This window comes from Salmo trutta, chromosome 17 (genome assembly GCF_901001165.1).
Source record: "Salmo trutta chromosome 17, fSalTru1.1, whole genome shotgun sequence".
In the NCBI taxonomy this organism is placed as follows: Eukaryota; Metazoa; Chordata; class Actinopteri; order Salmoniformes; family Salmonidae; genus Salmo; species Salmo trutta.
The window spans coordinates 1,760,118-1,780,050 of NC_042973.1; the positions used below are offsets into that span (position 1 = coordinate 1,760,118).

The 19,933-nt window shown below is 49.4% G+C and overlaps 1 protein-coding gene across 2 annotated transcripts in view; it reads left to right on the plus strand.

The window, feature by feature from the left end:
- The window catches only part of tmem131 (transmembrane protein 131), a 118,147-nt gene that overhangs the window by 95,126 nt on the left and 3,088 nt on the right, over window positions 1-19,933 (plus strand). The window contains exons 27-36 of one of the 2 annotated variants that reach the window (XM_029695364.1): window positions 434-620; window positions 3,376-3,561; window positions 12,260-12,409; window positions 12,573-13,012; window positions 14,821-15,011; window positions 15,336-15,609; window positions 17,266-17,424; window positions 18,484-18,750; window positions 19,012-19,090; window positions 19,249-19,334. In XM_029695364.1, coding sequence (XP_029551224.1) covers window positions 434-620; window positions 3,376-3,561; window positions 12,260-12,409; window positions 12,573-13,012; window positions 14,821-15,011; window positions 15,336-15,609; window positions 17,266-17,424; window positions 18,484-18,750; window positions 19,012-19,090; window positions 19,249-19,334 — 2,019 coding nt within the window. The other variant, XM_029695365.1, reaches the window with a different exon arrangement.

A 19,933-nucleotide genomic window follows, 5' to 3' on the forward strand; every position in this document is an offset into this window, starting at 1 on the left:
GCGACGCTGTACAGGGCCCCGTGTGCGACGCTGTACAGGGCCCCGTGTGCGACGCTGTACAGGGCCCCGTGTGCGACGCTGGACAGGGCCCCGTGTGCGACGCTGGACAGGGCCCCGTGTGCGACGCTGGACAGGGCCGTGTACTCTCTCACTAGCCACTGTCTATTAACTTTAGCTTCTCAGAGACTGCACAGCCAGTGACTTACCCTTTACCCAGTTATAGGTCTCGTCACTATGAGGGTCCCAGTCTAAAAGTAGGGAAGTGTGATTCCCTGTGGGGGTTGGTGCAGACTCAGACACAGTATCCCTTCAGAATATGCTGCCACTGCTAATCATTTAAAACCCTGCCTCACCAATGCACTATGAAATCTCCATTTTAAACTAATATTACTCTTTTAACTCATCTTTCCCCCTCGCCACTGTTCCTTTCCAGAGATCAAGTCCAAAGAGCCCAAGTCCACTCTGAGAAGGACCTTCAGGCTGGAGAACACTGGTCTGCTCCCCTTGTACATCCGCTCTGCAGAGATCAACGGCCAGCCTTGCCAAGGATACGGATTCAAAGTTCTCAACTGTCAGCAATTTGCACTTAAACCAAACGCTTCTGAAGACCTAGTGATACTGTAAGTTCAGCCAATTGTTTGTAAAATCACAGTAGCTGTTTAGTAGTTTTGCTTTACTCACTTATCATAAAGTCCTCTTTCACCATTCACTTACCGATAAGACACTTTACAGTGTCCGTCAGAGGCCAAGTGGCGACAGGATGGGCTTATCTGTCATTCTACGCTGCAGAAATTGATTCCTGTAAATAAATGGCTGTAATAGCTTCTTACGCAAATGAATCACATTCATTTGATGGTGTCTTTTATAATGTGAAATGTAGCTGAGGAGAGGAGCTCTAGTCTACTGAACCGAGAGGAGCTCTAGTCTACTGAACCGAGAGGAGCTCTAGTCTACTGAACCGAGAGGAGCTCTAGTCTACTGAACCGAGAGGAGCTCTAGTCTACTGAACCGAGAGGAGCTCTAGTCTACTGAACCGAGAGGAGCTCTAGTCTACTGAACCGAGAGGAGCTCTAGTCTACTGAACTGAGCTCTAGTCTACTGAACTGAGCTCTAGTCTACTGAACTGAGCTCTGGTCTACTGAACTGAGCTCTGGTCTACTGAACTGAGCTCTGGTCTACTGAACTGAGCTCTGGTCTACTGAACTGAGGGGAGCTCTAGTCTACTGAACTGAGGGGAGCTCTAGTCTACTGAACTGAGGGGAGCTCTAGTCTACTGAACTGAGGGGAGCTCTAGTCTACTGAACTGAGGGGAGCTCTAGTCTACTGAACTGAGGGGAGCTCTAGTCTACTGAACTGAGGGGAGCTCTAGTCTACTGAACTGAGGGGGGCTCTAGTCTACTGAACTGAGGGGGGGCTCTAGTCTACTGACCTGAGGGGGGCTCTAGTCTACTGAACTGAGGGGGGCTCTAGTCTACTGAACTGAGGGGGGCTCTAGTCTACTGAACTGAGGGGGGCTCTAGTCTACTGAACTGAGGGGGGCTCTAGTCTACTGAACTGAGGGGAGCTCTAGTCTACTGAACTGAGAGGAGCTCTAGTCTACTGAACTGAGGGGAGCTCTGGTCTACTGAACTGAGAGGAGCTCTAGTCTACTGAACTGAGAGGGGAGCTCTGGTCTACTGAACTGAGAGGGGAGCTCTGGTCTACTGAACCGAGAGGGGAGCTCTGGTCTACTGAACCGAGAGGGGAGCTCTGGTCTACTGAACCGAGAGGGGAGCTCTGGTCTACTGAACCGAGAGGGGAGCTCTGGTCTACTGAACCGAGAGGGGAGCTCTGGTCTACTGAACCGAGAGGGGAGCTCTGGTCTACTGAACCGAGAGGGGAGCTCTGGTCTACTGAACCGAGAGGGGAGCTCTGGTCTACTGAACCGAGAGGGGAGCTCTGGTCTACTGAACCGAGAGGGGAGCTCTGGTCTACTGAACCGAGAGGGGAGCTCTGGTCTACTGAACCGAGAGGGGAGCTCTGGTCTACTGAACCGAGGGGAGCTCTGGTCTAGTGAACCGGGGGGAGCTCTGGTCTAGTGAACCGAGGGGAGCTCTGGTCTAGTGAACCGGGGGGAGCTCTATGAGAGGAGCTCTGGTCTACTGAACCGAGAGGGGTCTCTGGTCTACTGAACCGAGAGGAGCTCTAGTCTACTGAACTGAAATGGGTCAAAAGATAATTAGAGGCCTTGCAACCAGCCACTGAGCAAACGCTAGCAGTCAGATGTGTGTGTTCTCTCCTCGCGTCCTAAAAGCTCTATAAATACGGCTCTTCAGCCACTCGCTGTCTGTTCCCTGTCTTACTATCTGAGGATGAATGTGCTCCCTGTTCCTCTCTGTGCTGCTTGTCGCTCCTCTCTCCCCCTCTCGCCTTTTAAAGAGACTCAACATGAACTCTGCAAGGCTCGTGACAAACAGCTTTACAACGTGGAGGTGTTTGCGTTGGCCACTTCATTTGACAAACGACACAGGTGCACCCTGGTCAGTTTGTTTGCGATAAACGGCTGTAAATATCACAGAGGGACTGTCTATGCTACTAAGATGCATTGGTAACCTAACCAGGTCTATAGGAATGCCCTGATGATAAATGACCTACGTACTTCCTACTTCCTTATTCCTACTTCCTTATTCCTACTTCCTTATTCCCACTTCCTTGTTTTAGGCACGTGAATTATTGTGAGAGTCTTGTCGTTGTGGTTCACAGATGTCAGCAAGCCGTTCTCTATCTTATTGTGCTGCAGTATCACACCAAATGTAATTTAACCTGCATAGGAAAAGGGTTAGGTTAGGGTTAACCTGCACAGGAAAGGGTTAGGTTAGGGTAACCTGCACAGAAAACGGTTAGGGTTAACCTGCACAGGAAAGGGTTAGGGTTAACCTGCACAGAAAAGGGTTAGGTTAGGGTTAACCTGCACAGAAAAGGGTTAGGGTTAACCTGCACAGGAAAGGGTTAGGTTAGTGTTAACCTGCACAGGAATAGGGTTAGGGTTAACCTGCACAGGAATAGGGTTAGGGTTAACCTGCACAGGAAAGGGTTAGGGTTAACCTGCACAGGAAAAGGTTAGGGTTAACTTGCACAGGAAAAGGTTAGGGTTAACTTGCACAGGAAAAGAGAAGACGAAAAGCCTGTGTGTTTAGATACTGTGGTTGGTTTTACATGTAACCTGTATGTCTGTAGCAGGTAGCCCCTATTCACTGGCTGACTGCATCTCCTTCCTGTCTGTCTCTCCTTCCTGTCTGTCTCTCCTTCCTGTCTGTCTCTCCTTCCTGTCTGTCTCTCCTTCCTGTCTGTCTCTCCTTCCTGTCTGTCTCTCCTTCCTGTCTGTCTCTATCCCAGGTTTACACCGGACTTCACGTCCTCCAGAGTGATCCGGGAGTTGAAGCTAGTGACGGAGGGAGGGTCAGAGTTTGTGTTTGTCCTGAACGCTTCTCTACCTTTTCACATGCTGGCCTCCTGCACCGAGACCCTCCCCAGACCCTCCTGGGAGCTGGAGCTGTACTTCATCGTCTCCCTCGTCATGAGGTATGCTATGTAACGACTCGCTAGGCGTGGCTGGCAGGGTGGCAATGATGACAAACAATAACAAAGGTTCAACACTGTATTAATGACTGTATGTTTTGTTTTACTCAATGTGTAACTCTGTTGTTGTTTGTGTCAAACTGCTTTGCTTTATCTTGGCCAGGTCGCAGTTGTAAATGAGAACTTGTTCTCAACTAGCCTACCTGGTGAAATAAAATGTTTAAAAAACACAGAGGCTTAAACCAGGCTAGGCTGGACAATGTATTCGAATAAAACGGTTCACCGAAAGAATGATCAAACACTCCCACACACAGGGGATAAACTTAGGCTGGACTTAACTTAGGAGACTAAATAGCAGGGTTGCTATCCAGTTTACAAGCCAATTTTTGTCCTTTCCTACGTTTCTGCAGTCCTAAGGCAATGTTCGTGAGCTTCCACCAAATGTCCGGTGAGCTCAGCCTCCGGCGTCCAGCCAGTAGCTTCACCTGTGTTGACTAAAACAGCACCTTATGGTTATAAATGAGGCTCCAGGTGTGTTGCAACCTAACGAGGGGGAGTGGTTATAACTGCAAGCATGGCACTGCAGCCTTGAAATGCTGGTTGTGGAGCATGGCTGACCCTCCAAACAGTGGCATTCCCCGGCCAGGTCATTCCCCGGCCATTGTGAAGCATGGCTGGTGCTCCAAACAGTAGCGTTCCCCAGCCACACCACCTGGTTGATGAGCGTGGCTGGTGGAATGTATTAAAAAATACCTTATTTACAGACCCTTTGCTATGTGACACTAAATTGAGCTCAGGTGCATCCTGTTTCCATTGATCATCCTTGAGATATTTCTACAATTTGATTGGAGTCCACCTGTGGTCAATTAATTAAATTGATTGGACATGATTTGGAAAGGCACACACCTGTCTATAAAAGGTCACACAGTTGACAGTGCATGTCAGAGCAAAAACCAAGCCATGAGGTCTAATTATCCGTAGAGCTCCGATACAGGATTGTGTCGAGGCACAATAAATGTCTGCAGCATTGAAGGTCCCCAAGAACACAGTGGCCTCCATTATTCTTAAATGGAAGAAGTTTGGAACCACCAAGACTCTTCCTAGAGCTGGCCGCCCGGCCAAACTGAGCAATCGGGGGAGAAGGACCTTGGTCAGGGAGGTGACCAACAACCCGATGGTCACTCTGACAGAGCTCCAGAGTTCCTCTGTGTAGATGGGAGAAACTTCCAGAAGGACAACCATCTCTGCAGCACTCCACCAATCAGGCCTTTATGGTAGAGTGGCCAGGCAGAAGCCACTCCACAGTAAAAGGCACATGACAGCCCACTTGGAGTTTGCCAAAAGGCACCTGAAGAACTCTCAGACCATGAGAAACAAGATTCTCTGGTCTGATGAAACCAAGATTGAACTCTTTGACCTGAATGCCAAGCGTCACGTCTGGAGGAAACCTGGCACCATCCCTATGGTGAAGCATGGTGGTGGCAGCATCATGCTGTGGGGAGGTTTTTCAGAGGCAGGGACTGGGAGACTAGTCAGGATCGAGGCAAAGATGAACAGAGCGAAGTACAGAGATCCTTGATGAAACCTGCTCAGGACCTCAGACTGGGGGCGAAGGTTCACCTTCCAACAGCACAACGACCCTAAGCAGACAACACAGGAGTGGCTTTGGGACAAGTCTCTGAATGTCCTTGAGTGGCCCACCCAGAGTCCAGACTTGAACCCGATCAAACATCTTTGGAGAGACCTGAAAATAGCTGTGTAGCGACGCTCCCCATGTAACCTGTCAGAGCTTGAGAGGATCTGCAGAGAAGAATGGGAGAAACTCTCCAAATACAGGTGTGCCAAGCTTGTAGTGTCATACCCAAGAAGACTGGAGGCTGTAATCGCTGCCAAAGGTGCTTCAACAATGTACTGTTATATTCTAAATAGAGTAAAACTCACGGACGACTAGTAAAGCCCAAACCAAGTTTATTCACCCACTGGGTCACACAGCTGCATAAAACAGACGTGTTTCCTCGAGCACAAGTATTTATACACCCTTTAGGCGGAGTCTCCTCCTTTTCTGTAAACACTTCATCTTTGTTGTTAGGCAGGAAGTTAAGTAATGTGGGTAATAAACTGTTCCTTCTCCTTTCATGTGACCTGACCTGACCTCGGCCCCCATTCCTCACTAATCCACAGCTATCCACCCTTATCAGTGACCTGACCTCGGCCCCCATTCCTCACTAATCCACAGCTATCCACCCTTATCAGTGACCTGACCTGACCTCGGCCCCCATTCCTCACTAATCCACAGCTATCCACCCTTATCAGTGACCTGACCTGACCTCGGCCCCCATTCCTCACTAATCCACAGCTATCCACCCTTATCAGTGACCTGACCTGACCTCGGCCCCCATTCCTCACTAATCCACAGCTATCCACCCTTATCAGTGACCTGACCTCGGCCCCCATTCCTCACTAATCCACAGCTATCCACCCTTATCAGTGACCTGACCTCAGCCCCCATTCCTCACTAATCCCCAGCTATCCACCCTTACCAGTGACCTCGGCCCCCATTCCTCACTAATCCACAGCTATCCACCCTTATCAGTGACCTGACCTCAGCCCCCATTCCTCACTAATCCACAGCTATCCACCCTTATCAGTGACCTGACCTCAGCCCCCATTCCTCACTAATCCCCAGCTATCCACCCTTATCAGTGACCTCGGCCCCCATTCCTCACTAATCCCCAGCTATCCACCCTTATCAGTGACCTGACCTCGGTCCCCATTCCTCACTAATCCACAGCTATCCACCCTTATCAGTGACCTGACCTCGGCCCCCATTCCTCACTAATCCACAGCTATCCAAATCAAATCAAATTTATTTATATAGCCCTTCGTATATCAGCTGAAATCTCAAAGTGCTGTACAGAAACCCAGCCTAAAACCCCAAACAGCAAGCAATGCATGTGAAAGAGGCACGGTGGCTAGGAAAAACTCCCTAGAAAGGCCAAAAACCTAGGAAGAAACCTAGAGAGGAACCAGGCTATGAGGGGTGGCCAGTCCTCTTCTGGCTGTGCCGGGTGGATATTATAACAGAACATGGTCAAGATGTTAAAATGTTCATAAATGACCAGCATGGTCAAATAATAATAATCATTGTAGTTGTCGAGGGTGCAACAAGCACGTCCGGTGAACAGGTCAGGGTTCTGTAGCCGCAGGCAGAACAGTTGAAACTGGAGCAGCAGCATGGCCAGGTGGACTGGGGACAGCAAGGAGTCATCATGCCAGGTAGTCCCGAGGCATGGTCCTAGGGCTCAGGTCCTCCGAGAGAAAGAAAGAAAGAGAGAAAGAGAGAATTAGAGAGAGCGTATTTAAATTCACACAGGACACCGGATAAGACAAGAGAATACTCCAGATGAAACAGACTGACCCTAGCCCCCCGGCACATAAACTACTGCAGCATAAATACTGGAGGCTGAGACAGGAGGGATCAGAAGACACTGTGGCCCCATCCGATGATACCCCCGGACAGGGCCAAACAGGCAGGATATAACCCCACCCACTTTGCCAAAGCACAGCCCCTACACCACTAGAGGGATGTCTACAACCACCAACTTACCGTCCGAAGACAAGGCCGAGTATAGCCCACAAAATCTCCGCCATGGCACAACCCAAGGGGGGGGCGCCAACCCAGACAGGAAGACCACGTCAGTGACTCAACCCACTCAAGTGACGCACCCCTCCCATGGACGGCATGGAAGAACACCAGTAAGTCAGTGACTCAGCCCCTGTAATAGGGTTAGAGGCAGAGAATCCCAGTGGAAAGAGGGGAACCGGCAAGGCAGAGACAGCAAGGGCGGTTCGTTGCTCCAGCCTTTCCGTTCACCTTCACACTCCTGGGCCAGACTACACTTAATCATAGGACCTACTGAAGAGATAAGTCTTCAGTAAAGACTTAAAGGTTGAGACTGAGTCTGCGTCTCTCACATGGGTAGGCAGACTATTCCATAAAAATGGAGCTCTATAGGAGAAAGCCCTACCTCCAGCCGTTTGCTTAGAAATTCTAGGGACAATTAGGAGGCCTGCGTCTTGTGACCGTAGCGTACGTATAGGTATGTACGGCAGGACCAAATCGGAAAGATAGGTAGGAGCAAGCCCATGTAATGCTTTGTAGGTTAGCAGTAAAACCTTGAAATCAGCCCTTGCCTTAACAGGAAGCCAGTGTAGGGAGGCTAGCACTGGAGTAATATGATCACATTTTTTGGTTCTAGTCAGGATTCTAGCAGCCGTATTTAGCACTAACTGAAGTTTGTTTAGTGCTTTATCCGGGTAGCCGGAAAGTAGAGCATTGCAGTAGTCCAGCCTAGAAGTAACAAAAGCATGGATTAATTTTTCTGCGTCATTTTTGGACAGAAAGTTTCTGATTTTTGCAATGTTACGTAGATGGAAAAAAGCTGTCCTTGAAACAGTCTTGATATGTTCTTCAAAAGAGAGATCAGGGTCCAGAGTAACACCGAGGTCCTTCACAGTTTTATTTGAGACGACTGTACAACCATCCAGATTAATTGTCAGATTGAACAGAAGATCTCTTTGTTTCTTGGGACCTAGAACAAGCATCTCTGTTTTGTCCGAGTTTAAAAGTAGAAAGTTTGCAGCCATCCACTTCCTTATGTCTGAAACACAGGCTTCTAGCGAGGGCAATTTTGGAGCTTCACCATGTTTCATTGAAATGTACAGCTGTGTGTCATCCGCATAGCAGTGAAATTTAACATTATGTTTTCGAATGACATCCCCAAGAGGTAAAATATATAGTGAAAACAATAGTGGTCCTAAAACGGAACCTTGAGGAACACCGAAATTTACAATTGATTTGTCAGAGGACAAACCATTCACAGAGACAAACTGATATCTTTCTGAAAGATAAGATCTGAACCAGGCCAGAACTTGTCCATGTAGACCAATTTGGGTTTCCAATCTCTCCAAAAGAATGTGGTGATCGATGGTATCAAAAGCGGCACTAAGATCTAGGAGCACGAGGACAGATGCAGAGCCTCGGTCTGACGTCATTAAAAGGTCATTTACCACCTTCACAAGTGCAGTCTCAGTGCTATGATGGGGTCTAAAACCAGACTGAAGCGTTTCGTATACATTGTTTGTCTTCAGGAAGGCAGTGAGTTGCTGTGCAACAGCTTTTTCTAAAATTTTTGAGAGGAATGGAAGATTCGATATAGGCCGATAGTTTTTTATAATTTCTGGGTCAAGATTCGGCTTTTTCAAGAGAGGCTTTATTACTGCCACTTTTAGTGAGCTTGGTACACATCCGGTGGATAGAGAGCCGTTTATTATGTTCAACATAGGAGGGCCAAGCACAGGAAGCAGCTCTTTCAGTAGTTTAGTTGGAATAGGGTCCAGTATGCAGCTTGAGGGTTTGGAGGCCATGATTATTTTCATCATTGTGTCAAGAGATATAGTACTAAAACACTTTAGTATCTCCCTTGAGCCAAGGTCCTGGCAGAGTTGTGCAGACTCAGGACAATGGAGCTTTGGAGGAATACCCAGATTTAAAGAGGAGTCCGTAATTTGCTTTCTAATGATCATGATCTTTTCCTCAAAGAAGTTCATAAATGTATTACTGCTGAAGTGAAAGCCATCCTCCATTTGCGAATGCTGCTTTTTAGTTAGCTTTGCGACAGTATCAAAAAGAAATTTCGGATTGTTCTTATTTTCCTCAATTAAGTTGGAAAAATAGGATGATCGAGCAGCAGTGAGGGCTCTTCGATACTGCACGGTACTGTCTTTCCAAGCTAGTCGGAAGACTTCCAGTTTGGTGTGGCGCCATTTCCGTTCCAATTTTCTGGAAGCTTGCTTCAGAGCTCGGGTATTTTCTGTATACCAGGGAGCTAGTTTCTTATGACAGATGTTTTTAAATTTTAGGGGTGCAACTGCATCTAGGGTATTGCGCAAGGTTAAATTGAGTTCCTCGGTTAGGTGGTTAACTGATTTTTGTCCTCTGACGTCCTTGGGTAGGCAGAGGGAGTCTGGAAGGGCATCAAGGAATCTTTGGGTTGTCTGAGAATTTATAGCACGACTTTTAATGCTCCTTGGTTGGGGTCTGAGCAGATTATTTGTTGCAATTGTAAACGCAATAAAATGGTGGTCCGATAATCCAGGATTATGAGGAAAAACATTAAGATCCACAACATTTATTCCATGGGACAAAACTAGGTCCAGAGTATGACTGTGGCAGTGAGTAGGTCCAGAGACATGTTGGACAAAACCCACTGAGTCGATGATGGCTCCGAAAGCCTTTTGGAGTGGGTCTGTGGACTTTTCCATGTGAATGTTAAAGTCACCAAAAATTAGAATATTATCTGCTATGACTACAAGATCCGATAGGAATTCAGGGAACTCAGTGAGGAACACTGTATACGGCCCAGGAGGCCTGTAAACAGTAGCTATAAAAAGTGAGTGAGTAGGCTGCATAGATTTCATGACTAGAAGCTCAAAAGACGAAAACGTCATTGTTTTTTTTTTTGTAAATTGAAATTTGCTATCGTAGATGTTAGCAACACCTCCGCCTTTGCCGGATTCACGGGGGGTATGGTCACTAGTGTAACCAGGGGGTGAGGCCTCATTTAACACAGTAAATTCATCAGGCTTAAGCCATGTTTCAGTCAGGCCAATCACATCAAGATTATGATCAGTGATTAGTTCATTGACTATAACTGCCTTGGAAGTGAGGGATCTAACATATTAAGTAACCCAATTTTGAGATGTGAAGTATCACAATCTCTTTCAATAATGGCAGGAATGGAGGAGGTCTTTATACTAGTGAGATTACTAAAGCGAACACCGCCATTTTTAATTTTGCCCAACCTAGATCGAGGCACAGACACGGTCTCAATGGGGAAAGCTGAGCTGACTACGCTAATGGCAGACTCCACTAAGCTGGCAGGCTGGCTAACAGCCTGCTGCCTGGCCTGCACCCTATGTCATTCTGGAGCTAGAGGAGTTAGAGCCCTGTCTATGTTCGTAGATAAGATGAGAGCACCCCTCCAGCTAGGATGGAGTCCGTCACTCCTCAACAGGCCAGGCTTGGTCCTGTTTGTGGGTGAGTCCCAGAAAGAGGGCCAATTATCTACAAATTCTATCTTTTGGGAGGGGCAGAACACAGTTTTCATCCAGCGATTGAGTTGTGAGACTCTGCTGTAGAGCTCATCACTCCCCCTATCCACCCTTATCAGTGACCTGACCTCGGTCCCCATTCCTCACTAATCCACAGCTATCCACCCTTATCAGTGACCTCAGCCCCCATTCCTCACTAATCCACAGCTATCCACCCTTATCAGTGACCTGACCTCGGTCCCCATTCCTCACTAATCCACAGCTATCCACCCTTATCAGTGACCTGACCTCGGCCCCCATTCCTCACTAATCCACAGCTATCCACCCTTATCAGTGACCTGACCTCGGTCCCCATTCCTCACTAATCCACAGCTATCCACCCTTATCAGTGACCTGACCTCGGTCCCCATTCCTCACTAATCCACAGCTATCCACCCTTATCAGTGACCTGACCTCGGTCCCCATTCCTCACTAATCCACAGCTATCCACCCTTATCAGTGACCTGACCTCGGTCCCCATTCCTCACTAATCCACAGCTATCCACCCTTATCAGTGACCTGACCTCGGCCCCCATTCCTCACTAATCCACAGCTATCCACCCTTATCAGTGACCTGACCTCGGCCCCCATTCCTCACTAATCCACAGCTATCCACCCTTATCAGTGACCTCCATCATGTGATCTCCTTTTCCCTTCCTCAGTAACATTCCAAGTCCCTGGCTCCTATCCAACCTCCATTGACCCTCCGCCATATACATTCTTCCTACAGATACCCGTTAACTTCTGGTGGAGCAAGTATTTCAAACTACAACCCAACACTACTGAGTAAAGGGTCTGAATACTTTTGGAAATGTAATATTTCAGTTTATTATTTTTTAATACATTTGCAAACATAAAAAAAATAAAAATGTTGCTTTGTCATTGTGAGGTATTATCTGTAGATTAATGAGGGGGGAAAACGATTTAATCGATTTTAGAATAAGACTGTAATGTAACAAAATGTGGAAAAAGTCAAGGGGTCTGAATACTTCCCTAGTGCAATGTTCATTACATTTACATTTTTTACATTTTAGTCATTTAGCAGACTTATCCAGAGCGACTTACAGTAGTGAATGCATACATTTCATACATTTTATTTTTTGTACTGGCCCCCCGTGGGAATCGAACCAACAACCCTGGCGTTGCACACACCATGCTGGCGTTACAAACACCATGCTCTACCATCTGAGCCACAGGGAAGGCCAAATTCATACATGTATAACCCAGACCCAGTTGGGAGCTGGACCTAGTCTTCTCCCTCATTATGAGGTATACACAATACATAGTAGCAGCTGCAGTATTTTCCAATATTAGCACATTTTCAAATAGCCTGGTCCCAGATCTGTTTGTGCTGTATAACCAACTCCTATCGTGATTGGTAAGATGGCACAAACTGATCTGGGACCAGGCTTTTCAACCACATCATAGTGTTTATATCAGATTATAATTTACTAGCTTCCTGTTAACATGGCTCTTCTCTCTGTAGCTTCCTGTTAACCTGGCTCTTCTCTCTGTAGCTCCCTGTTAACATGGCTCTTCTCCTCCATAGCTCCATGTTCCTGCTGGTGATTGCTATAGCCTACCTGGAAGCCCAGGGGATCTGGGAGCCCTTTAAGAGACGTCTGTCTCTGGACTGTCCCGTGGAGACGGGCAGACCCTTCGATCTCAGGGAAATAGTACGCATTTCAAGTGATGCTAAGTAAGTCCGACTTCCTTTTTTGTTATAGATAGATTTGTTTGTCATTAAAGTGTCTTGCATCACAAATAGTCCACTCGTATGAATGTATATTATGGTCCTCTTGTGGAGAGAATTTACATCTTCTAAAAAAATGTAATGTCTCCACTATTCTTTGTCCTTTTAGCTTGAATGATTTCAGCGACGCCCACCAGAACTCGACCAGGGGGATGTATGGTTCTGGTAGCGAGGTGTCCCGGGTCGGGAGCCGGAACAGCAGGGCCTCCATGGACCTCGATGGACACAGAACCAGGATGGGCTTTGGTCGATCAACTATGCAAACCTCCTCCACCTCTTCTTCCTCCCAGCTAGCCAATGGCGCCCCGGTTTCCTGTCAGCTGACCAATCGGAAGTCGCGGAGCTCCAAGAGGCGGCAGGGTGGAGGACTCCTGGACCTCCAGAACGGGGGCCCTGGGTCAGGGTCGTCTATGCCCCACAGAAGGTGCTGTTCTGGGGGAGAGGACCCAGACTACGCCAGCCTCCTGGGGGCCATGGATAACGACCTGGACAGACCTGAATCGCCACCTCTACAGGAATACCACCTACCTCTGTCTACACAGAACAACGGTAGCATTACCCTACACAGAACAACGGTAGCATTACCCTACACAGAACAGCGGTAGCATTACCCTACACAGAACAGCGGTAGCATTACCCTACACAGAACAGCGGTAGCATTACCCTGCACAGAACGACGGTAGCATTACCCTGCACAGAACAACGGTAGCATTACCCTGCACAGAACGACGGTAGCATTACCCTACACAGAACGACGGTAGCATTACCCTACACAGAACGACGGTAGCATTACCCGACACAGAACAGCGGTAGCATTACCCTACACAGAACGACGGTAGCATTACCCTACACAGAACGACGGTAGCATTTTGTATATTTTCTATACCCATGATGGATGGGGCTGACCAGAGTAATATACACAGTGTTTAAACACAAGGCCAAATCTACACTGGAGTTGCTTACCAAGAAGACAGTGAATGTTCCTGAGTGGCCGAGTTACAGTTTTGACTTAAATCTACTTGAAAATCTATGGTAAGACCTGAAAATGGTTGTCTAGCAATGATCAACAACCAATTTGACAGAGCATGAAGAATTTTTAAAAGAATAATGGGCAAATGTTGCTCAATCCATTTGTGGAAAGCTCTTAGAGAATTACCCAGAAAGTAATTACCAAAGTATTGACTTGGGTGTGACTACTGTATACTGACCAGAAATATAAACGCAACAAGCAATAATTACAAATATTTTACTAACTCAATTTAAATAATTTAATTAGGCCCTCATCTATGGATTTCACATGACTGGGCAGGGTTGTAACCAACATTAAAATCTCTGGCAACAGCTCTGGTGGACATTCCTGCAGTCTGCATGTCAATTGCACACTCCTTCAAAACTTGAGACATCTGTGGCCATTGTGCTGTGGGACTAAACTGCACATTTTAGAGTGGCCTTTTATTGTCCCCAGCACAAGGTGCACCTGTGTAATGATCATGTTGTTTAATCAGCTTCTTGATATGCCACACCTGTCAGGTGGATCAATTATCTTGGCAAAGGAGGAATGCTCACTAACAGGGATGTAACCAAGTTTGTGCATAACATTTCAGATAAATAAGCTTTTTTGTGTGTATGTAAAATATATTTTTTCATAAATATATTTATTTATTTATTTTTCAGCTCATGGAACATGGGACCACCACAACATGTTGTGTTTATATTTTTGATCGTTATAAATGAGATATTTCTGTCATTGTGGGGTATAGTATGTGTGAAAAAAATCATTTTTATCCATTTTGAATTCAGGCGGTAACACAACAAAATGTGGAATAAGCCAAGCGGTCTGAATACTTTCGGATGGCACTGTAGCTACACTCTCTGGGGCTGTGGTAGTGCACAAGACCTTTGTAACCAAACATGCTGCTGTGACTGTAGCTGTGTTGTTCTGTAGTATTTGTGACTGTATTTGTGTTGTCTTGCAGTAGTTGTGACTGTATTTGTGTATTTGTGTTGTCCTGCAGTAGTTGTGACTGTATTTGTGTTGTCCTACAGTAGTTGTAACTGTATTTGTGTTGTCCTGCAGTAGTTGTGACTGTAGTTGTGTATTTGTGTTGTCCTGCAGTAGTTGTGACTGTATTTGTGCATTTGTGTTGTCCTGCAGTAGTTGTGACTGTATTTGTGTATTTGTGTTGTCCTGCAGTAGTTGTGACTGTATTTGTGTTGTCCTGCAGTAGTTGTGACTGTATTTGTGTATTTGTGTTGTCCTGCAGTAGTTGTGACTGTATTTGTGTTGTCCTGCAGTAGTTGTGACTGTATTTGTGTTGTCCTGCAGTAGTTGTGACTGTAGTTGTGTTGTCCTGCAGTGCTGGACTCTAAAGGGAAGCAGCTGAGAGGTAAAACTAATGCTCAGAGGAAGAGAGCGGAGAAGGAGAGGAGAGCAAAGGGAGAACCACCTCAGGGAGACCAGCTGAAGGATGTTTTGGCAGACAACGATGATAGCTCCTCTACCACCACAGAGACCTCTAGCCCTGATGTAGAGGCCAGCAACAAAGAGGTAGACCGAGAGAGAGAGAGAGAGCGACGTGCACACACACACACACACACACCACACGCAGACTCACTCACTCTTAGGAGTAGCAGACTTAAAACAGGGTGGTATAGGGAGAATAAATGTCTTGTTGTTCTGTCTGTTTAGGAACCAGTGAAGAAGAAGGTGGTATAGGGAGAATAAATGTCTTGTTGTTCTGTCTGTTTAGGAACCAGTGAAGAAGAAGGTGGTATAGGGAGAATAAATGTCTTGTTGTTCTGTCTGTTTAGGAACCAGTGAAGAAGAAGGTGGTATAGGGAGAATAAATGTCTTGTTGTTCTGTCTGTTTAGGAACCAGTGAAGAAGAAGGGCAGAACAGCAGTGACTCTGGAGAAAGAGGAAACCAAACCCCGAAACAACAAGCGACAAACCAACACAAACGATCAATCTAGTTCCCTGGAGCTCCCTTACATCACAGCCCTGGAGAACAAACAACGCAAGACCTTCACATCCAAAGCCCTCATCCACTCTGCTCTCACCACCACCGCCCCTAAAGCTAGGACTCTGCAGAAACCCAGACCTGGGTCTCTCTCCCGTCTCAACTCGTCTGATTGTTCTGTACTTGGTAATGGAGACATGTTGTTATTTTACACTGGTGCTTTTAAATCCCGTCACTGTTTTTGCTGCTCCTCAATGTGATCTTTAACGGTTTAGGAGAAACAGCAAAACCTTCGGGATTCTCTTCTGTTCTTTATAGTGGATCTTCTCTTTGTCCAATTCCTTTTATTATTGATGTGCGTTAGGGTTCGGGCCAGAGTCCACGCTCGCCCCCCCCGGGGGCCAGAGTCCACGCTCGCCCCCCCCCGGGGGCCAGAGTCCACGCTCGCCCCCCCCCGGGGGCCAGAGTCCACGCTCGCCCCTCCCGGGGGCCAGAGTCCACGCTCGCCCCTCCCGGGGGCCAGAGTCCACGCTCGCCCCTCCCGGGGGCCAGAGTCCACGCTCGCCCCTCCCGGGGGCCAGAGTCCACGCTCGCCCCTCCCGGGGGCCAGAGTCCACGCTCGCCCCTCCCCGGGGGCCAGAGTCCACGCTCGCCCCTCCCCGGGGGCCAGAGTCCACGCTCGCCCCCCCCGGGGGCCAGAGTCCGCGCTCGCCCCCCCCCGGGGGCCAGAGTCCACGCTCGCCCCCCCCCGGGGGCCAGAGTCCACGCTCGCCCCCCCCCGGGGGCCAGAGTCCACGCTCGCCCCCCCCCGGGGGCCAGAGTCCACGCTCGCCCCCCCCCGGGGGCCAGAGTCCACGCTCGCCCCCCCCCGGGGCCAGAGTCCACGCTCGCCCCCCCCCGGGGGCCAGAGTCCACGCTCGCCCCTCCCGGGGGCCAGAGTCCACGCTCGCCCCCCCCCCGGGGGCCAGAGTCCACGCTCGCCCCCCCCCGGGGGCCAGAGTCCACGCTCGCCCCCCCCCCGGGGGCCAGAGTCCACGCTCGCCCCCCCCCGGGGGCCAGAGTCCACGCTCGCCCCTCCCGGGGGCCAGAGTCCACGCTCGCCCCTCCCGGGGGCCAGAGTCCACGCTCGCCCCTCCCGGGGGCCAGAGTCCACGCTCGCCCCTCCCGGGGGCCAGAGTCCACGCTCGCCCCTCCCGGGGGCCAGAGTCCACGCTCGCCCCTCCCCGGGGGCCAGAGTCCACGCTCGCCCCCCCCGGGGGCCAGAGTCCACGCTCGCCCCCCCCCCGGGGGCCAGAGTCCACGCTCGCCCCCCCCCAGGGGGCCAGAGTCCACGCTCGCCCCCCCCCGGGGGCCAGAGTCCCCGCTCGCCCCCCCCCGGGGGCCAGAGTCCACGCTCGCCCCCCCCCGGGGGCCAGAGTCCACGCTCGCCCCCCCCCGGGGGCCAGAGTCCACGCTCGCCCCCCCCCGGGGGCCAGAGTCCACGCTCGCCCCCCCCCGGGGGCCAGAGTCCACGCTCGCCCCTCCCGGGGGCCAGAGTCCACGCTCGCCCCTCCCCGGGGGCCAGAGTCCACGCTCGCCCCCCCCCCCGGGGCCAGAGTCCACGCTCGCCCCCCCCCCGGGGGCCAGAGTCCACGCTCGCCCCCCCCCAGGGGGCCAGAGTCCACGCTCGCCCCCCCCCCCCCGGGGGCCAGAGTCCACGCTCGCCCCCCCCCCGGGGGCCAGAGTCCACGCTCGCCCCCCCCAGGGGCCAGAGTCCTAGCCCATTATACCTCCATCTATCTCTAAATGTTCTGTTAGGCTGTTATCTGAGACGGGTGGTTCCCTTTCTCTCTCTGCCCCCAGTGCCTTGTGGGAAGCTGGAGGATTATTGTCCGTTTCCCGGGGTCAAGCGGTTGTCCAACAGCTCGGTCTCAGAGCTGGGTCACAGCAGCAGCGTCGAGGGAGAGAAGGAGTTCGCTGCTACTGAATGGGACATCCCACTGCTCACCAAAACCACCAACCGTAGGTCACTTATCTACATTGATCCATTGCTGTGTCCAAAATGGCACCCTATTCCCTATATAGTGCACTACTTTAGACCAGAGCCCTATTCCCTAAATAGTGGACTACTTTAGACCAGAGCCCTATTCCCTATATAGTGCACTACTTTAGACCAGAGCCCTATTCCCTATATAGTGCACTACTTTAGACCAGAGCCCTATTCCCTATATAGTGCACTACTATAGACCAGAGCCTTATTCCCTATATAGTGCACTACTTTAGACCAGAGCCCTATTCCCTATATAGTGCACTACTATAGACCAGAGCCCCTATTCCCTATATAGTGCACTACTTTAGACCAGAGCCCTATTCCCTATATAGTGCACTACTTTAGACCAGAGCCCTATTCCCTGTATAGTGCACTACTTTAGACCAGAGCCCTATTCCCTATATAGTGCACTACTATAGACCAGAGCCCCTATTCCCTATATAGTGCACTACTTTAGACCAGAGCCCTATTCCCTATATAGTGCACTACTTTAGACCAGAGCCCTATTCCCTATATAGTGCACTACTTTAGACCAGAGCCCTATTCCCTATATAGTGCACTACTTTAGACCAGAGCCCTATTCCCTGTATAGTGCACTACTATAGACCAGAGCCCCTATTCCCTATATAGTGCACTACTTTAGACCAGAGCCCTATTCCCTATATAGTGCACTACTATAGACCAGAGCCCTATTCCCTATATAGTGCACTACTTTAGACCAGAGCCCTATTCCCTATATAGTGCACTACTTTAGACCAGAGCCCTATTCCCTATATAGTGCACTACTTTAGACCAGAGCCCTATGTAGGGATTAGGGTGCCATCTGGGACGCAGCCCTGGGTTGGCGTAATCTTCATTTCAATTAAGCCAATTCAGGGAGTAAACTGAAATTCATCACTGTTACTGTATTGGTGCAGAAACCCCCCCTGTTGAGATATATCTGAATAAATAATAGAGGTCCTAGAATCAATCCCTGTGGAACACCACATTCACTACTGCCTCGTCTCTCCTGTCTCTCCACCTCCCTGCAGAAGCAGACAGCCTCCAGCAGATCTCCCTCCAGACTATGAATGCAGATGCCTTCCTGAAGAGACCCATCTCAGCTAGGACCTACTCCCCTTCCCCCTCTTCCCCCAGCCTAGTGACCAGGGGAACATACAGCCAAGTACTCAATGCCAATAGTGAGACCAACTTAAAGAAGACACCAGGGAACAAGCTAGCTAATGCCACTTCTCTCCCGGGCAAAAATGGCAATCCTACTTTTGCAGCTGTTGCTGCGGGATATGACAGAAGCCCAGGTGAGCTACCATAGCAAATTGTCAACCCTCTGATACTTCTGTATTGACTAAGATACAAGTTGTGACTATAGTGTGATGGTTTTCAGGTGGCAAGTTGTGACTATAGTGTGATGGTTTTCAGGTGGCAAGTTGTGACTATAGTGTGATGGTTTTCAGGTGGCAAGTTGTGACTATAGTGTGATGGTTTTCAGGTGGTAAGTTGTGACCATAGTGTGATGGTTTTCAGGTGGCAAGTTGTGACTATAGTGTGATGGTTTTCAGGTGGCAGTGGCCCAGGTAAAAGAGCCCAAGGGAAGAATCGAGCTCCCATGACCTCAGTGGAGAGTGACCGCTCAGACAGGTAAACATGTCGCTCTCTCTCGCTTTCTCTCTCTCTTTCTCTCTCTCTCTCTCTCGCTTTCTCGCTCTCTCTCTCGCTTTCTCGCTCTCTCTCGCTCTATCTCTCGCTTTCTCGCTTTGATTCCAAATAATCCATTCATTTTCCCTCTATCTATCTAGCTCAGGATTATGGTCTCCCGTAGGATTCAACTCCGCCAACTCCTTCTCTGCATTCGGCCCCAACAACTCTTTCAATCTGACAGGAGGTAAGGACTGGAATCAGGGGAGCACAATGCAGATGAGGCTTCAGGCTTTATGGTGGTGTAACGTCGTCTCCAGCTAGGGGCTTTATGGTGGTGTAATGTCGTCTCCGGCTTGGGGCTTTATGGTGGTGTAATGTCGTCTCCAGCTAGGGGCTTTATGGTGCTGTAATGTCTCCAGCTAGGGGCTTTATGGTGGTGTAATGTTGTCTCCGGCTAGGGGCTTTATGGCGGTGTAATGTTGTCTCCGGCTAGGGGCTTTATGGCGGTGTAATGTCGTCTCCAGCTAGGGGCTTTATGGTGGTGTAATGTTGTCTCCGGCTTGGGGCTTTATGGTGGTGTAATGTCGTCTCCAGCTAGGGGCTTTATGGTGCTGTAATGTCTCCGGCTAGGGGCTTTATGGTGGTGTAATGTTGTCTCCAGCTAGGGGCTTTATGGTGGTGTAATGTCGTCTCCAGCTAGGGGCTTTATGGTGGTGTAATGTTGTCTCCAGCTAGGGGCTTTATGGTGGTGTAATGTTGTCTCCAGCTAGGGGCTTTATGGTGGTGTAATGTCGTCTCCAGCTAGGGGCTTTATGGTGGTGTAATGTCGTCTCCAGCTAGGGG